The 18,440-nt window shown below is 52.0% G+C and overlaps 1 protein-coding gene across 1 annotated transcript in view; it reads left to right on the forward strand.

The window, feature by feature from the left end:
- The window catches only part of GREB1 (growth regulating estrogen receptor binding 1), a 144,848-nt gene that overhangs the window by 81,170 nt on the left and 45,238 nt on the right, over positions 1-18,440 (forward strand). The window contains exons 3-9 of the mRNA XM_068563969.1: positions 445-561; positions 2,980-3,156; positions 8,911-9,093; positions 11,378-11,521; positions 12,923-13,051; positions 16,765-16,878; positions 17,356-17,499. Of these exons, the coding sequence (XP_068420070.1) occupies positions 445-561; positions 2,980-3,156; positions 8,911-9,093; positions 11,378-11,521; positions 12,923-13,051; positions 16,765-16,878; positions 17,356-17,499 (1,008 nt within the window). The remainder of the gene's footprint in view (positions 1-444; positions 562-2,979; positions 3,157-8,910; positions 9,094-11,377; positions 11,522-12,922; positions 13,052-16,764; positions 16,879-17,355; positions 17,500-18,440) is intronic.

Raw genomic sequence — 18,440 nt, forward strand, 5'->3', positions numbered from 1 at the left:
GCTGTGCTGCTTAACGGCTTGTTGCATCACTGGGTCTCTCTGAACCTCAGTTTCCTTAGCTGCAAAATGGGCCTTATGTTACGCCGCGGTTCCTCCCGCACAGATGGTTTTGGAGCGCCTACCGTGTGCAGGCTTCATGCTCAGTCCTTGTCGACAGCGAGGTCCGTACTGAGCCCTGCTGCTCGCGCAGACGTGTGTGGCTCTGGGGGCTGGGAGGTGACGTGGACCTGCATTTGCAGTCACAAGGCCAGGCTTGGAGCCCGAGTCTGTGAGCTTGGGAAGGACTTCCAGCCTGAGTGAGCCTTGGCCTTCACCGCGAGTAAAGAAGGGTGGTAACGCCCTCCTTAAATAGCGTGCCTGTGAGGACTGGTTAGTTAGCAGCGAGCCGAGACTGGCTGTGTACTCACTTCCGCCCTGCTCATTGCTCTCCTTTCCCGCGTCTAGGTGGAAGCCGAGTGGACAATGAAGAAGGAGAGGAGGGGGAAGGGGGGCTGGAACAGAGCTGCCCCCCAAACCCCTACCAGATGCACCCCCCGCCCGAAGGATGTTGTACCACGGACGGTGAGATGCCCGCCAGGCTGCGCGCCGAGGGGCCCCGAGGTGTGAGCCGTGCCCGCGTCGCCAGCAGGTCGTGGCCAGGCGGGCCCTCCCGTCCCGGCGGCACTGGCTACACCGCGTGGGGCCCCGTCAGGCTGACGGTCCTCAGTCACTCTTGGGACAGCCTCACCGTTACAAATGCATTCAGATCCAAAAGTTAATTTTTCTCCATCGGCCGTCTAAAAACTAGAATATCCCAGCTGAGGTCGGCTTCCACCGTGTATTTACATCAGCATTGATGAGTAGGAATAATCTTTCACATCTGTGGCTGCTTTACTGTTGAAAAGGCAGATATATCAGTACGTTGTCTCAGGAACGCTGTACAGTCCGTAAGATTATCCTCATTTTGCCGTTGAGGACCCGAGGCTTGGAGATGCCGGGTGCGGTGGCACCTTTGTTCAGCGATGGGAGCCTGTGCTCTGCGCTTGAGGGTCTTGGAGGGCACTTCTGGTTCTGCTCCTCCCCCGCCTGGCAAACTCGCTGGCTGGTTGGAAGGTCACCTGTCCCGTCACCATACCAGTCAAGAGGTGTCACTACTTAGTTGGTCAGTTAATTGAGTAAAGTAATTGTTGAGCCCCTGCTCTGAAAATATGGAGATAAAAGGTCCAAGAGCTCCCAGTGTAGCGAAGCTATGTGAGCAGACCCTCTGCACACAGTGTAGAAAGTGCTGGCAGGTTGGGGTGGCCTGGGCCAGCAGGGGTCCGTGGGAGCACGGGAGATGCTCCCAATGCTGGTGGAGGGTTTGGGGAGAGGCCTCCTGGAGGAGCTGGCCCTTTATATGGGTTTTGGAGGATCGGTAGGAGTTAGCCAGGAGAGCGAGAGAGGGCTGGGGGGAGTGGGATATTCCCGACAGAGGAACAGCAGGTGCAAAGGCTTAGAGGAGTGGGAACGCGGCCCGTCTGGGGAACTGCTACTAGTTTATGTAGGTAGGGGCCTGAGGGGTGGCCAGGCAGGGCTTGGATAAGTGATGAGACGGCCTGTGGAGGCCCCTTGCACCCTGCCTGGGGGCCTGGACTTGACCTTGGGCACGATGGCCGGCAGGGGAGGGAGTCAGCCCTCCCTGGGGCTGCTCTTCCAGGAAAAGGGAAACAGATACAGTAGCTCTTCGTGATATAGGACTTCTGGTGTCCAAGAGCTAAAAGGCCGCCTAATTAAATAAGAGAATGGCAAACTCTCCGGTGGTCACTACCGTGATTTTCAAAGACTCTCCAGGTGAACACAGTGAACATTGACTGCCCACGGCCTTTTTTCCTCCAGCTCTTCAGAAGGAAGGGGCTGTTGTGCAGACTGGGAGGGGCCTGGGTCATGGAGGTAAAGACCTGCTGGGCCCTTGACCTCACCTGTGGGAATTGGTTTAACTTCCCCAAGATGACGCAGGGGAACCACCCCAAGCTCCATCCTCACCCCCCTCCCAGCAGCTGTGAGCAAATGACTTGACCTCTCAAATGAGAACTTTCCAGGGCTTCTCCCACCTGGTGCTGTACACAGTGGGTGCCTCTTCCTGCTTCGCCCAGGGGCAGATGCGAGAACTCGGAGCTAGTGCCTTGTAAATGGTAAAGCAGATACACTGGAGGGGAGTCTTCTTAAAGTACCATAGACTTTTGCAGGGAAGGCCTTGGGATCATGAGGGTTCACGTTAACTCTCATCGTCCCTATCGATAACAAAAGATGGAAAACCACAGGGCATCCGGCTCAGTGTGCCTTCAGGGAGAGAGATTCCCAGAAAGGGCCCATCCAAATAAATCTCAGCTGTTTCCCTCTTCTTCATTTTTTTCCTAAATATTTTTGGACACTTAATTTTTAAGTAGGAAATATATTTAAAAGCTCTGAAATACAAAAGTTCATGTGTATAGAGTGAAAGTCTCCCTCTGCTGATGAGGCCCCTCTGAGGCCACCAGCGTCACCCGGTCCTCAGCCCGTATCCCTGCCATGTGCCCCTGCCTCATACACATAAAATATAGGGTGGAGAAGACATCAACTTACAGTCCCTTATGGATTTATCTTGTCTACATTTTAATTTACCATCACTGGTCTACCCTTCTTTCCTGCTGAGCTTCATTTTACATTAATGTGTATTATACGGTGACACCGAGAGTCATAAAAACAGCATGTGGTTAAGCGTCATGAGTAATGAATTAATTTTTTAAATATTTTATTCTTCCCAATCACTTGATTGTTGTGAATGGTTGTGATTGGCAAGTGAGAAGCATGTGAGGGTAATGTACTTCAGACCGTTCTCAGAATTAACCTGAAAGTCAGCCAGGCCCAGCGGCAGGGTGGCTGATTACGAGACCAGACTCTTGTCACCCCTTTGCCCGCGTGGATCCTGGTTCCGTGGGAGCCCCTCGCTGGGCAGCGTGTGAGCCTGTCCGTCCCTCCTAGGGTTCTGCCAGGCAGGGAAGGACCTGCGTCTCGTCTCCATCTCCAGCGAGCCCATCGATGTCCCCGCGGGCTTCCTCCTGGTGGGCGCCAAGTCCCCCAGCCTGCCGGACCATCTCCTGGTGTGTGCCGTTGACAAGAGGTTCCTGCCGGATGACGATGGACACAACGCCCTTCTTGGTGAGTTTCTCCCCTGCTCCTCTCTGCGGCTCCGGCCGCATGGCGGGTGGGCACAAGGAGGGCCGTTGGTCCCCTTGGGGGACAGGCCACCTTTGAGCCTCTTCATCAGCATGGCACACAACCCTGTTTATTCATCATTCTGTGGGCTATTTCTTTGTGGAATAGAATGCAAATGAGAGTTATTTTTAAAACCTGACTACCTTCCTGTAGAAAGCCCATCAGTACTAATTCTTCTTGTACACGTATTCGTCAGACCTTTCCTAAGTGCCTACTGTGTCAGGAATGCGATCCAAACCCTGTCCTAGATGCTCTCGGAAGCCAGCAGACACGAGGCAGGAGGAGAAGAAGCCCGAGCACGTGGCCCTACCTCCTGGACAGTCACGTCCTGGGGAACGGCCGGGCACCCTCTACCGTTCTCTCCTTCGCTTTACCCTTCACCAGCCGTCACTCTTATCCTGGCTTAATAGGTGTGCTTGGACCTGTTAATGCACTTGCCCAAGGGCGCACAAGTAAAGGAACAGCGTCAGGATTCAAACTCAGGTCTTCCTGGTTCCAGATTGTACCCTCTATCTACCACACCCCATGGTCCCGTACCTGGTCAAGGTCAGCATAGGGAAGCTGTGGCTTTGATCTTTGGAACCAGCGCTGGCCCAGGGGGTCCCAGCTGCAGTGCAGAGTTGAGACCAAGCCTTATGAAGCCTGGCTCCCCTTTGTTCAGACTTTTATTGAGCTCTTTCTGTGTGCCTGGCCGTGTGCTCAGCTCACTCCCCCATTCGTGGAGCAAAATCAGGGGAGACGTGAGGTTCGGACCGAGAGCCCAGCAAGCTGTCTCCCCCTGCTCCCCAGTTCCTTCTGCACTTTCCACGTGTACAGGCATTTAAACCTCACTTTTGTGCTTGATACGGCCCCCAACGCTGGGTAGGTAAACGTACCGCAGTGGATATTTATTGAGGAGGTATTATGTCTGAAGCTCTGTGCGAAGGACCGAAGGGTGGAGGTGGGGAGGGGAGAGCAAGGATTGACCCAGAGAAGAAACAGAAGCGGTTCCTGCCACGAGGGCCGTGGGGACACAGTAGTGCATAAACTCTGAAACACGGCAGACGGACGCTCACTGGAGGGACGGACATGGCTCTGGGGCAGCGACCAGGGGGAGAAAAAGTTGTGGCCAGTACTCTCTTAAGGCAGGTCCATGGGCTTATCGTAACTGGTTTTTGTTTTTTTAAAATTTTCATTGGAGTATAGTTGATTTACAGTGTTGTGTTAGTTTCAGGTGTACAGCAGAGTGAATCAGTTATACATGTACATATATCCACTCTTTTTTTTGTTTTTTAGATTCTTAAGGTGGGGGAGGGATAAATTGGGAGATTGGGACTGACATACACACACTACTATATATAAAATAGATAACTAATAAGGACCTGCTGTATAGCACAGGGAACTCTACTCAGTACTCTGTAATGGCCTGTATCCTAACTGGTTTGTTTTTTTTTTTTAATTGGAGTATAATTGCTTTACAATGTTGTGTTATTTCCTGCTGTACACTGAAGTGAATCAGCTCTATGTATATATATATATATATACCCTCCCTCTGGGACCTCCCTCCCCCCCACCCATCCCACCCATCTAGGTCACCACAGAGCACGGAGCTGATCTCCCTGTGCTATACAGCAGGTTCCCACTAGCTATCTACCCTACCATGTGTAAAATAGATATCGTAACTAGTTTTTGAAAGCAAGAATAATCCAGAAAATTCACTCTACCAAGGAAGCCCACAGAGTCATTGCGTCTCAGATTTAATTTGCTTATCAAGGCCGCTTAGGACAAAATGAGTGGGGAAGATGGCCTGGTGCCTTGGTTCGTGTTTGATCTGGCTGTGGCTGGGGGTTTGCCTGAATTCCTCCCCTTTGTGACTGTAAAGGAATTGCGAGGGTAGTAAATCAAGGAGGCTCTGGGTCTCGAAATGTGGAGACAAGAATCTTTCAGTTCATTCACCACCAGCCCAGGAACAGCTTCAACCCCTCAGGCGGGGAGCTTAGAGGAAGTGGGGTCTTTGTTAATTGCTTGCCAAAAAGCCATCGGAGGTGGGTAACAAGGGCCGGCTGGTAATAACCGTCGCTTTCTTCTCTTAAAATAACTTTATGCTCTCAGCTTGGACACTTAGCGCTGTTTAGGTTTCCTGCAATTAACCCTGATGGCTGCGCAGGAGAAGGTGGCCCTGCAGCCCTCTGGGGGCCGGGGCTCAGCGCTGTTTAGTGACCTATAAAGTGGAGGCCGTGGAATATCTTGGGGGAAGCAACAGCTTTCGGTGCCTCTCCGCCCCGTAATTTATAATGAAGGGAGCGTTGTTTTAGTGAGTTTGAATCAACTGAGGGATTTGGTCTGAGAAAGTGAAAAAATGAAAACCTAGGTGGGTGTTTCAGTTTTCTGATAGTAATTCTTCGAAATTGGCTGATAGCTAAGACATAGGAGAAGAAAACATCTAGCTAGATTGTTCATTTCCGACATGGGAGTAAACAAGCTCTTTGTGCATCCAGAACGCAAATAATTAAGCATTTATGGAATGTATAACCCCAAACTGAAGGTGGACTTTAAATTCAGCCCAGGGCCCCAAAGCCAAGTGGGACCTGGTCCTTCCTGGGAGCTCAGGGCCTGTGGGAGGACACAGGCCAACCAGGACCCAGCTCGGAGATCCGCAGATCCATGGCCACAGAAATCTCTGTGCAGCAGGTCCCAGCCTAGGGCTTAAGGCGCTAGAGGATCCCGAAGGACGTACCGACTCCCAGGGATGGGAGAGTATCTCAGAGTATGTGGTGATGGAGTTGGGTCATGAAAAATGGGTGGATTGCCAGTTGGAGAAAGATAGCAGCAGCCGCAACAAATGAACCTGACAGCGGCTACTTTACTGAGCACTTCTCACGTACGAGAAACTGTCCTAGTTAAAATGAGTTAGGTGAGTGAGGTGTTACTACCTAGCATTTAGATATGAAGAAACAGAGGCACGGGCAGTAGAACGAGGTGTGCCTGTCCTTACTGTCCTGGAAGGGCCAGGGTTTCCACTTTTATTTCTGAACCACAAGGAGGAGCCCCTTCTCGTCTGTGGCTCCCCTCCCTGCTTCTAGAATGGAGCCATGGTCCCACAGTCCACAGTTGTCATAGGACAAAGGCCTGTAAGCTATTTAGCTATTTCTGGAAAGGGATGGCAGTGCTGGCCTTGGTGAAGTGCTCTGAGCATCCTTGGTTTTGCAGTTCTGTTTCTTGTTCATCATCTTTTCAACCCTCAGGGTCAGAATCCCTTCCAGGGAGCGTGGAGGTTTTCTCAGGGCCTCATTCTTAGATGGCAGTTGAGCTGTTTATCTCAAGGTGCCCAGGTTGGAGACCAAACAATAAATAAAAACATTAGATGATAAAGTTAGAAAACATTAGAAACATTAAAACATTAGAAAACAAAAGCCTACCAAAATGTATGCGGAGATGCTAAGTGTTCACTTTGATAGTTATCTTGTTTCCTCTCTCCTCCTTCCCTCCCGATATTTGCTGCCTCTCCTGTGTCAGGCGCTAGTTTGTATACACACAGACATGACCCATGCCTCCCCACAGACATACCATGCTCCCGGTCCTTTGGAATCATGGGGATATTTATGGGGGAAAATACACAAATTTCAGTAACTCTAACACTAAGGAAGAAGTTATAAGAAGTGTCAGCAATATACAGTCCAGTTGGGAATTCGACATAGTAGTAGGAGGAACGGGAGGTAAAGCAGGAGGCGAGGATGGGGGCCATTGGGGGCAGCCTTGGAGGCCATGCTTCTGGGTCTACACTCCATTCTCATGCTAGAATTCGTGCATCGCTTTCTGGATCTACACTGGACAACTACTTAGCCTCTCTGGTTCTCATTTCCCAAAAGAAGGTTTTGCTGTCCTGACTGACTGGTGGTTGTGTCAGTTAAGCTGAGTGCCCTGTTTGGGTGACAGTAAATGGCAAGAAGGCTGTTGGTTTTCTCTGCATGGCAGTTTCCTCCCTGTCCCTTTAACAACAAGTAAACATAGAGCATGGTGTTGGCATTTCTTCGGTACCTTATCTGTTTCTCTGGTACAGAGGGGATAGGAGTTTGGAAGGATAAACTAACCTGTGCCTGCCTTCTTAGACCAAGATATTTGTCTTTATTTCTAATGCCTTTTAAGGAATATTAAATTTACTTAAAATCAGTCAGAGAATCCAGAAGGTTTCTGTAATATAGACGTCTTCTTTCTCTGTGGAGAGATTTTTTTTTTCTTTTCTCTCTCTTTTTTTTTTTTTTTAAAGACACCAATTGTACTTGAACATTTGTTACTTTTTTTTAAAAATTAATTAATTAATTTATTTTTGGCTGTGTTGGGTCTTTGTTTCTGTGCGAGGGCTTTCTCTAGTTGTGGCAAGCGGGGGCCACTCTTCATCGTGGTGCACGGGCCTCTCACTATCATGGCCTCTCTTGTTGCGGAGCACAGGCTCCAGACGCGCAGGCTCAGTAGTTGTGGCTCGCGGGCCTAGTTGCTCCGTGGCATGTGGGATCTTCCCAGACCAGGGCTCGAACCCGTGTCCCCTGCATTGGCAGGCAGATTCTCAACCACTGCGCCACCAGGGAAGCCCCCAATGGAGAGATGTTTTGAACCTTCACAAACTGATGTTATTTTGGACAGTAGCCAGAGGCCTCAGGATTATCCCCTTTAAAAGCAGAGCTTATGCACAGAACCCCATGGTCCTCCTGGCCTAAGTTGAAATGCCCTTTAAACTTGTCAGCCAGAGCATACGATAAAATAAGTTAGTCTCAGCTTCAGGGTCTCTCCTGCCGAAGGACCTTGCTCCTTAGAAACCAGACGTACCAGTGGGCAAGGCAAGGTCATAGGGAAGGCCTTTGTGAGATAGTGAAGTTAAACCAGAAGGGTCACCAGATAGAAAACCTAAATCATCACATTTCTCTGGTATTAACCAACAGTCCTGTTGAGTCCAGTTTGAATAGACTTTACAGTATGTAAAGGTCTTTCAAGCACGTTCTCTGGATTTTAATAGTTCATGGGAGGCGGTTTTGTCATTGCCTCTATAAAGCCAGCCTTCCCAGAGCCTCAGAGCTGAACTCTGTCATCTCCCAGAAAGGCCCCCTCTGGCCTCAGGCAGCAGGACGCTGACATAGACCACCACATTTTAGCCGAGTGTCTCCACTCCGCGGCTGCTGGGGCCATAGATTTCACTCACCACCGCTCTGGCTCTTGCATCAAGAGCGCCCTGGTGGAGCTCTTGATTTCTTCTCTGCAACTCGTGGGATCAACTTACTTGATTCCTGGAGGGAACTTTGGACTCTGAAGAGGACTCCCAATGCATCCAGTCTCAGGGGTCTGATTGCTTTGAGATTCTGTGACTGGCCGGCCAGCCCTGAAGGAGATGCGGACACAGCAAATTATTGCAGGTGCTCGGTCAGTGTAGACAGTTGAATGGGACAGTTCTTGTCCTGTGCCATAGGACGCAGAGGCTTTAAATAGGCCCCTAAGCGAGTTCAGTCTTCCAAGCTTGCCTGGGCTCAGCTCTACGACCAAGTCCACTTGGTCCTCCTGTTTGCATCAAGGTCATCTTGACCCCTGGGCCACCAGGAGCTGACAGGGACCTTTGCCCCGTGGACTTCCCTGCTGGTGTGGTATAGATTGTGAATGCCTAGTGGATGATGTACCACTTGGAGGGACTTTGGTGTAAGATGGGGATGGTCATGGTTTTTTCCTCCCCAGGTTTCTCTGGGAACTGCGTTGGCTGTGGGAAGAAAGGCTTCTGTTACTTCACAGAGTTCTCCAGTCACATGAACCTGAAGGTGACCACCCAGCCCAAGAAGCAGAAACACTTGAAATATTACCTGATCCGCAACGCACAAGGGACTCTGACCAAAGGGCCTCTCATTTGCTGGAAAGGCTCAGGTGAGCAGCTCTAAGGGGGTGGGGCGTGAGAAGGGGGCGCCTCCAAGCGAGCCAGGGGCCTGTCGGCACGACTCTGGGCCAAGATTGCTCTGCAGTGGGCGTGGTTTTGGGCAACACATCAGCCCTGTTAAATTTTTTTTGTTTTGAATTTTATTTTTTTATACAGCACGTTCTTATTAGTTATCTATTTTATACATATTAGTGTATATATGTCAATCCCAGTCTCCCAATTCATCCCATCCCCCCTCCGCCTGCTTTCCCCCCTTGGTGTCCATACGTTTGTTCTCTACATCTGTGTCTCTATTTCTGCCCTGCAAAACGGTTCATCTGTACCATTTTTCTAGATTCCACATATGTGTTAATGTACGATATTTGTTTTTCTCTTTCTGACTTACTTCACTCTGTATGACAGTCTCTAGATCCAGCCACGTCTCTACAAATGACCCAATTTCTTTCCTTTTTATGGCTGAGTAATATTCCATTGTATATATGTACCACATCTTCTTTATCCATTCGTCTGTCGATGGGCATCTAGGTTGTTTCCATGACCTGGCTATTGTAAATAGTGCTGCAGTGAACATTGGGGTGCAAGTGTCTTTTTGAATTACGGTTTTCTCTGGGTATATGCCCAGTAGTGGGGTTGCTGCGTCGTATGGTAATTCTACTTTTAGTTTTTTAAGGACCCTCCGAACTGTTCTCAATAGGGCACTGCACAATTTAGCAGCGTCCCTGGCCCCCACCCACGAGATGCCAGCGGCTCTCAGCGCTCATGATGATCAACAGTGTCTCCAGACGTTGCCAAATATCCCCGGGGGACAAAACCACCCCCAGCTGAGAACCTTGCCCCAAATACTTGCCACAAGAAGGCACAGCACAGTGTGGCCCTGTGTCAGCCTTGAAAGCGCCCATACAATTAGACTGATACTATAAACTAGATGCTACAGTCCTGGGAAATTACAACGTGACTTTGCACTACGGGCATCTAGTTTATAGTATCAGCCTAATTGTATGGGCGCTTTCAAGGCTGACACAGGGCCACACTGTGCTGTGCCTTCTTGTGGCAAGTATTTGGGGCAAGGTTCTCAGCTGGGGGTGGTTTTGTCCCCCGGGGATATTTGGCAACGTCTGGAGACACTGTTGATCATCATGAGCGCTGAGAGCCGCTGGCATCTCGTGGGTGGGGGCCAGGGACGCTGCTAAATTGTGCAGTGCCCGGGGCAGAACCCCTCCAAAGAAGTGTGCAACCCAGAGTCAATGGCGCCGAAGTTGAGAAACCCTGACTTAGGGAAAACTCAGCTCAGATAGGCCCCTTCCCGCCCCACAGCCTGTTGACTGTGAAGAGAAAGACCAGCTTCCCGGTGCTGGTCCTTGCAGAAGTGAGTGGGCTCCCGCTTTAGGAAAGGGCCACACTCCGCCCTTCTCTGTCTCCCCGTATTCTCATGGCTGCAGTCAGCTATAGGGGCAGAGGGGCTGGATTTCCCAGGCCCAGGTACTCTCTGAGATCCCCTCTACCCCCCCACAAACAGCTGGGGAGGGACGTGTCCTAGGAGCGGTCTCCACGAGGTGCCCGGGAGAGCCAGACTGTTGTCCCTCACTTGTCTGCGTGGGTTCACTCTGGTCACCTGGAATCTCCCAGCCAGCTTCTGCAAGTAGAGCAGAGGGCTTCGGGAGGGGCTGGCTCTGGACGTTCTTCCCCTGTCCCCTCCCATCACTCCTCTCCCCGCCCCTCTCCTGTTCTTGCATGGCTCAGTAAATATTTCTTGAGCTCCTACTGCGTACATGCGTGTCATTTTCTACATCCTGGGGAGGCAGTGGTTCTTCCCCTTGTGGGACCAGATAAGAGTCTTTGATCACTTGCTGTGGCCAAGTACTCCTGGGAGTTAATCTTCCGGACAGAGAGTGATTTAGGGGCTGGAGGACGGAATTAGCTGTTCCTTTACCTTGAGTAAGGCTCTGTTCTTCCCTTGGACTTGAAGGGCGGCGATGGAAGGTCTTGTTTGTATCATGTGTTTCTGTCTTTTTCCCAAATGGTCACTATCGCTCCTGCTCCTGGCAGAAGAGCTGTCCCTCAGATGGATCCCCTGCCTTTGGCACTGAGCCTGGGGCACGTCGCACCCCCTCCTTCCCCCCGGCTACAGCGAAGAAGAGACTAGGATGGCCTTGGCACCATTGTGGTCGTCTCTGTACCTGGCTCTCCTACAGGACAGATTCCGGTCTAGGAAGTCATCTCACACTGTTGGGGAGGAGCAGTGGGTTGGTTTTCACGTGTGCATCTTCCCCGCAGAGTTCAGAAGCCGGCAGGCCTCCGCCAGTGCGTGTTCCAGCTCTCTGTTCCCACCGCTGGAGAGCTCTGGGCTGCCAGCTCCCTTCCCCAGCGAGCCTGGTCCGGGGACGACCCCGAGCATCCCGCTGGGAGCACTGCAGGCAGGTGAGGTGATGGGGCAGCGCCGGAGGTGCCAGGAGTGGGCTTTAGTTTCCCCAATGCCAGAGGTGCCAGGAGTGGGCTTTAGTTTCCCCAATGTTCTGACTTGGAAATTGAGGCACGAAGATGCTCGCATAGGATCTCACGGGCAGTAGGGTTCGATACAGGCATTTCTGGTTCATGAACTCTGCATTTGCCATGCTGAACAGACCTGATAAGCACGACAGCTGTTATCAAGGAGATAGCAGCCTCCTTCCCAAGGCCTCTGGTGGGTTGGTGGTTGTTATTCCTCCTGCCCAGGGGCTCTGTCGAGGGGACCCGGGCCCTTGCCCCATGTGACTCACAATCCGTAGCGAAGAGGCTGCACCTGGGCTGGGAACACGCTCTCCTCCAGAGGCACCGTGTCCCCCCTTCCACGTGGTGTCTGCTGTTGTCCTCACTGTGCCCGGGCCACCTGGGGCCTGTCACACCTTGGCAGCTGGAGGAATCACTGTTTTTGTTGTCAGAACACCTTGGTGTGAGTTCCAGCGCTGCTGCCTGCTAGCCAAGTGATTTGGGGCCTCTCGTTTTAACTCTTTGAATCTCCGTTTCCTCATCCGTACAGATGGAGAAAATCTTTTCTGTCTAATTTGCAGGGTGATTGTAAGAATTGAGCATGATGATAGTAATAGCAAATACTTTGTGCTTGTGACCTTCTGTTAACTCATGTCGTCCTCACAGTGGCTCTATTATTACCTCCATTGTCTAGATGAGAACAATGGGAGGTGACGTAAGTTAAGGAAGGTTGCACAGCAAGTACGCAGCAGAGCTGGGGCTCAGTCACAGGTCGTCTGGCTTCGGAACCCACCCTTAACCCCCTCACCATGCCGCCTCAACACATGAGACGTTTTGTGCTACTCCTGAGTCTGGAGTACCTTCCAGATCATTCTGGCTGATGTGGGTGACTTAGAAGACCACAGCCCCCAGTTGCCCCCAGAATTCTCCTCGGGCCCGGGGAGCCCCAGGCCCTGTGGGCAGCCTGGATCTGGGCGATGGCAAACCTGACTATTTTCCTGAGCATGTTTGACATGACCCTGAACTCAGGAGGGTGAGCGAGAAGGTGGAAGGAGGGTGGAGCAGGTGCAGGGGTGCTCCCGGAATCCAGGGGCCCCGCTGACCCTTCTCTCACCGGGCGTGCTCAGTAAAGCATGCGCAGGAGTGTGTGTGCCTGTGTGTGCACATATGCGTGTGTGCCTGTCCGTGTGTGTCTGTGCTTTCTCCGGGGGGCAGAATCACTCTGGCAAGAGTTCTGACCCCCGATGGGCTGCGTCAGTGAAAAGCTAACTTGTAAAATGGAGGAAGAGTCATTTCCTGCTTGCTGGGCTCACAGAGTGCCCTTCCCTCTCCCCTCTTTCTCTCTGCTGTCAGGACCAGCCTCCGATCATACCTCGCTAACCGCAGCTGTGGGTCTGGCTGTTTTCAACGGCAAAGATTCCCCGAAGCACCAGCCGCTGGTGAAGCACAGCCTGTCCGCCGTGCCGCGTCCCTCAGCCTTAGGTAGCCTTGCCCGTCCTGTTCGGGGGCCTTACTCTGCTCTGGGTCGAGACGGTGGCGGGGTGGGAGGATGGGGGAGCCCCCGTGCTGAGGCCCCTGAGCCTCCCGGAATTGGGGGGCTTGGAAGGAGAGTCAGGCCAGGTCAGCAGGTGCCTCCTGAGTCCGTGGCACTGTGCTCAGGCCCTGGCGCTTGGGGGGCCCTGGCTTCGGCCCCTGACTTGGGTGGTGGGTGTGTCTGCCAAGACACAGCGGGAGCCCCGTATGGGCGGGTGACCTGTCGCATTGTGGGCCACCCGCCGTGAGGGCTGGAGAGTTCTGGAGAAATGGGGCCATGTGGTGTCATGGGAAGACAGGGGCTCCAGAATCAGATGAACAAGAATTCAAAACCCAGCTCTGTCAGGGGATCAAGTCTCCTTGCTAAACATTCTCTCATCAGGAGATGAGAATTCTGCTCTGAGGGCAGTTGAGGAGGTTAGATGAGGCGCTGTATGGAAATTCAGGACACAACTGGCAGCTCACTAAGGGGCGCCATTATTGCCACCTGCATCAACACCATCACTGAGCTGGTCTTTTCAGGGAGGGCTTCCTGGCGGAGGTGACAGCTGAGCTGCAGCTGACAGTTGGGGAAGCATTAATTAGAGACGGTATGGGAGGAAGTGAGGAAGAGGGATGAGGAGGTGAGGGTCCGAGTGAGAAAAGCGAGTGAAGGGGTGAAGCAGGCCTCCTGCTGGGCTGGAGGCTGTGGGTTGAGGAAGAGTCGGAGCAGTCCGGGGACCCCACGTTCGGCGCTCTCCCTCCGTGCTTACCTGGAGCCATTTGATAGGCCAGTCTTACCTCTCTCCTCCCTCCAGCGTGCACACAGCTAAATGGAATATTAGGACCCGAGGGCATCGCTGGAAGAGGGCCCAGAAGCCGTCTAGTCCGACCTGCCTTACAGAGAAGGAAAGTGGGGCCCAGAGAGACACCAGCCTGTTTGCCAGGCTTCCCCGCTTCCGTGACATGGCTGGCGGAGGACTTCCCTGGTGGGGGAATTGTCTCCCTCTTAGTTGAAGGAACGATATCTTTTCTGACTTGGATCTGAACCTTCCCAGTCCTGACCAGAGTGTCCATTCTGGAGTCAAATCCCCGTAACTTCCCCAGTGTGAGGAACCCCAGGCAGGCACCCGCTTTTCCTCCCAAGACTGTTTCTTCTCGGTGAGGTGCTAAATTTAGGGCGGCCAGTGGCTGAGGACTGGGCCTCTGGGGACGGTGACGGGTGACTGTGCTGCTGGTACCTCCCCTCCCTGCACCGAGGCCTGGGTGCATCCGCCCCGGGCAGCAGGGACAGAGGACATCCTTCGGCCTGGGTGCATCCGCCCCGGGCAGCAGGGACAGAGGACATCCTTCGGCCTGGGCCCTACGAGGTTGGCTCTGGGGACCCAACCTGAGGCTCCTTCTGTGGTGAATGAATGTGTTTCCTTGGAGGGGCATGGGAAATAGAGCCCCAGTTCCCTAGCGTGATGCTGGAAACTTCCGGAATCCGGCCCCAACCAACCTTTTGAACTCGCTCATTCCCCACCCTTTCTACTTAAGAACGCGTGCCCTGGCTGCATTGGGTACAGCTCAGTGGCCTCCGCATCCTGTCTCTATGCCCTGGTCACACATCCGTGCCCTTGAAGGGCTCTCACCACCCACCTTCTATACCTGCCCTTCAGAGCTTAGCTCAGGTGTCACCTCCTCCCTGTAGGAGCGCTCCCTCCTTGTGACCCTCAGGTGTCAGGCTCTTTGTGTCTGTCGGGCCTATGAAGTTCCTGGGAGCAGGGCCGTCGTCATGTTTTCCGGGAGCCCAGATACTCCGCAGAGCCTGGTCCGGAGGGCGCGATGGATGCTGGCGGAGTGTGGTTGCACCATTAAGGGCGCAGCTGGAGCATTGGAGGTCCTGTGCCTCACGCCTGCTCTGGGGAGAGCTGGAATCAGTTTTAAGAAACTGCTTCTGAAGCTACAAGGAGTGTTTAACCAGGGCTTGGGGGCTGTCGCTCAGTGGTTCGCGGCGGAAGTGCTGCGCCTGCGGGATTGGGGGGGTGGTAGGGTGGGGGAGGGAGTTAGGAAATGTGCAGGATCCTTTCTTTGGTTGTCCCAGCTCAGGGTCCGGATGTGCAGTGCCTGCAGGAAGTGGGCTATATGATGAAGACTTGTCTCCCCCAAAGTGCCAAATAGGGTCCCCCTCCCCACTACCAGGACACATGGCCAGAAATAGATGGTCCACAGGGGCAGCTCCTGGTGACATCATTTTGGCAGAGGTCATGAGCTTACAGTCTATGTAGAGACACTGTTAGCATCCCAAAGGGAGAAAATACCTGCAGATCTTCCATCCTTAGTACCGAGGCCCAATCCCACTGCCCTCCCTGCTTTGGTAGTTTAACGTGGTTTTTAGAGGAGCTGGCATCTCAGTCTTTGTGGGAGCTCTTCTACCGGCTCTTGAGGACAGATGTTCGGGGAGGTGAAGATGTGATTCTAAATGGAACAAACATAGCAGAAGCTGCCTCAGAGGTCGCGGGGATCAGAGGAGCCCACCTGCTGGAAAGCTCTTTGCAAACAAAGAACTTCACGTTTTTAACATTTTATTCACTTCATTTCATTCATTTTCAGTCGGTCTAAAGAAGAGGTGAAAATAACCTTGGATTACTTTTAAAAGACTAGAGGAATGGTTCTCAAACTGCAGTGCGCCTCAGCATAACCAGGGTGCTTGTGAACGAAGTGTTTTCTTTCATTTCCAGAGGTCTGCTTCTGTAGGTTGAGGGGTGTCCAGGAGCAGACACTTTGAACAAGCTCCCACTGGTTCTGTCCAGCTTTGTCTCAGGCCAGACTTGGAGAAACATTGCTCTAAACCGGTGGTTCTCAACCCTGGTTGTGGTTTAGAATCACCAGGAGCTCGTGGGTCATCAGAAGGCATCTGGACATGCTGGGGTTCTGGTTTCCTTGAGATGGGGTTGCATCTGGGAATAGAGAGTTTTAAAATTTAAACTTTAATGTGTCATGGTTGAACGCGGAGCTCTAAGTGTAGGGGAAATTTTGTGTTGGATGGGTCCCAAAAAATACGGTAACCAATTCTTGATGTTTTGAATAATCCAAGAACAGAGCATGAGTCATGCTCATGCTGTTCCCTGCCGTGGGCCGGGATGACTCATTAACAGCAGTGGGTACCAGCTTCTGTCCCCCATCATTTTGTTAGTCTGAAATTAGCTTTCGAGGCCGGGGGTGGGGAGAGGTGCACAGGTGGAACAGTACTGCCCCCAAGTGGTGAAACTGTGGCGGTAAGTTGAATGCGGCTGCAGCTTGTCTACAGAAACACGTATTAATTTACTAGAATGTGTAGATGATGATGGTGATGTGGGTCTTGGTGGCTATCATTTATTGGACCCAAACTCTGTGCTTTACATATATTCTCTTTAGTCCTGATCAAACCACCTTTCAGAGTAGGTTTTATTATCCCACTGTAAAGATGAAGGAGGTAATGCTCGGAGAGCTAAAGCTTAGACACTTGCACAGCTTTGGAATAAAACATTTACGAAGGTCGATGGGATATTTCCTTAAGCCTAGATAGTTCACTAGATGCTAAAACCCATTGTGAAACTGTGATTTAAAAAATTACAAATAAGTGTGCTCCAGTTCAGGGGAACGTGGTATTGAAGCTCATCCCTAGTGACAGCCTAATCCATGCTCTGAATGTTGTCTAGGTATCTTATCAAACTCCGGGCCGCCCAAAAAACGCCACAAAGGATGGTCTCCAGAATCTCCATCAGCTGCGGATGGTGGTTACCCCCAGGGTGGTGGGAACAGAGCTAAGTATGGTAAGTGACGAAATCCTTGCCCCAAGTCCAAGGCTTGGGTACTCGCGGTGGTGGTGCTGCTGGTGGTGTGTGTGTGCGTTTACATGTGCTTTTGTGTGTATTGGTGAGAAAGTTCTAGGGAGGCAGACTTGGGTATAACAAAAGATTCTCCTTCTCGTATATTAGACTTGCTTAACAAAGCCCAGGGTCCATGTACAGTACTGAGTTCTCTGATCGTAGAGGAATTTTTTAAGAGGCTTGCCTGTCACTTGGCAGGGACATTGAGAGGAGGAGACTGGGTTGTTTGGTGGGGAAGGGGGACCCAGTGACCTTTAAGATGCTTTGACCTCAGGAATCTGTGATTCCCGGACTTGGACGCTCCCCTAAGCAGGGAACTGGTCAAGCTGTAGCAGATGTGTTGGCCAGCCTGACGTCAGGTCTGCGGGAGGTGGATGCTTTGTCTGACGTGTCTTCCTAACGCTCTCGGCGTGTCCCTAGAGAGCACAGGCGTGACCTGCATGCCCCAGGTTGGCTTGGTGGGACCGGCTTCAGTCACCTTTCCCGTTGTGGCCTCCGGAGAACCAGTGTCCGTTCCCGACAACTTGCTGAAAATATGCAAGGCCAAGCCAGTGATCTTTAAAGGCAAGTACAGCAGCGTGACGAGTGGTGGAAGTCGGGGAGCCCAGGGGGCGCACGAGAAACAGGCAACATGACACGTCCTCCCAGTCTGGCTCCACACCAAGGGGTCCTCCTGGGAAAACTCTCAGATCCTTTCCGGGGCAATGAGAGAGCCAAGCAGCCCGGTCCCTGGGGTAGGCCCTGATCAGGCCCCAGAGTTTCAGAGCTTGTCATGGTTTTCTACGATGAGCCCAAGTGGGGCGATCCTGTTCCCTGACGACCGTTTGCTTGTTCATTTCTTCCTTCAATCAGTCCCTCTCTCAGCCTCACGTGGCTCCTGCCGTGGTACCAGGCCCAGGGCTGAGCACCGTGGGTGAGAGATGGTCATCAGCCCCTTGCCGATTTGTCAGGCCCCCGGTCTGGCGGGTTGTACTGTGACCGCTAGTATTTTTGGGCCATGAAATCTGACTTTGGGCAAAGGTAGCTAGCCATGGTCACCAGGCAGAAGCATGAAACAAGACCAGGTTTGACCTCTATTCTGTGGGCTTATGTACGTGGTTGGAGGTCAATTTGTGGCTCAACTAAGGAAATTCCTTCCTAATGAAGCGGGAGCCCTTGAAACGTGAGGATTCGGCAGGGCTTGTTTGATGATGGTGCTGGCCAGTACCGTGGGCTGGCACGGAGTCACACACACGCGCGCACACACACACATACACTCACACACACACACACACACGCACTCACGCACTCACACATGCAGGTCCTTCTTAAATAAGTGCACACTGTGGGGTTTTTTTCGTTTCTTTATTTTTATTTTTTCTGTTATTATTAGATGGCATAAACTTTTAAAAAAATGTTTATAGGAGTATAGGTGATTTACAATGTTGTGTTAGTTTTAGGTGTACAGCAAAGTGAATCAGTTGTACATATACATATATCCACTCTTTTTTAGATTCTTTTCTCAT

The sequence above is a fragment of the Eschrichtius robustus genome, chromosome 15, assembly GCF_028021215.1.
Source record: "Eschrichtius robustus isolate mEscRob2 chromosome 15, mEscRob2.pri, whole genome shotgun sequence".
Classification (NCBI taxonomy): domain Eukaryota; kingdom Metazoa; phylum Chordata; class Mammalia; order Artiodactyla; family Eschrichtiidae; genus Eschrichtius; species Eschrichtius robustus.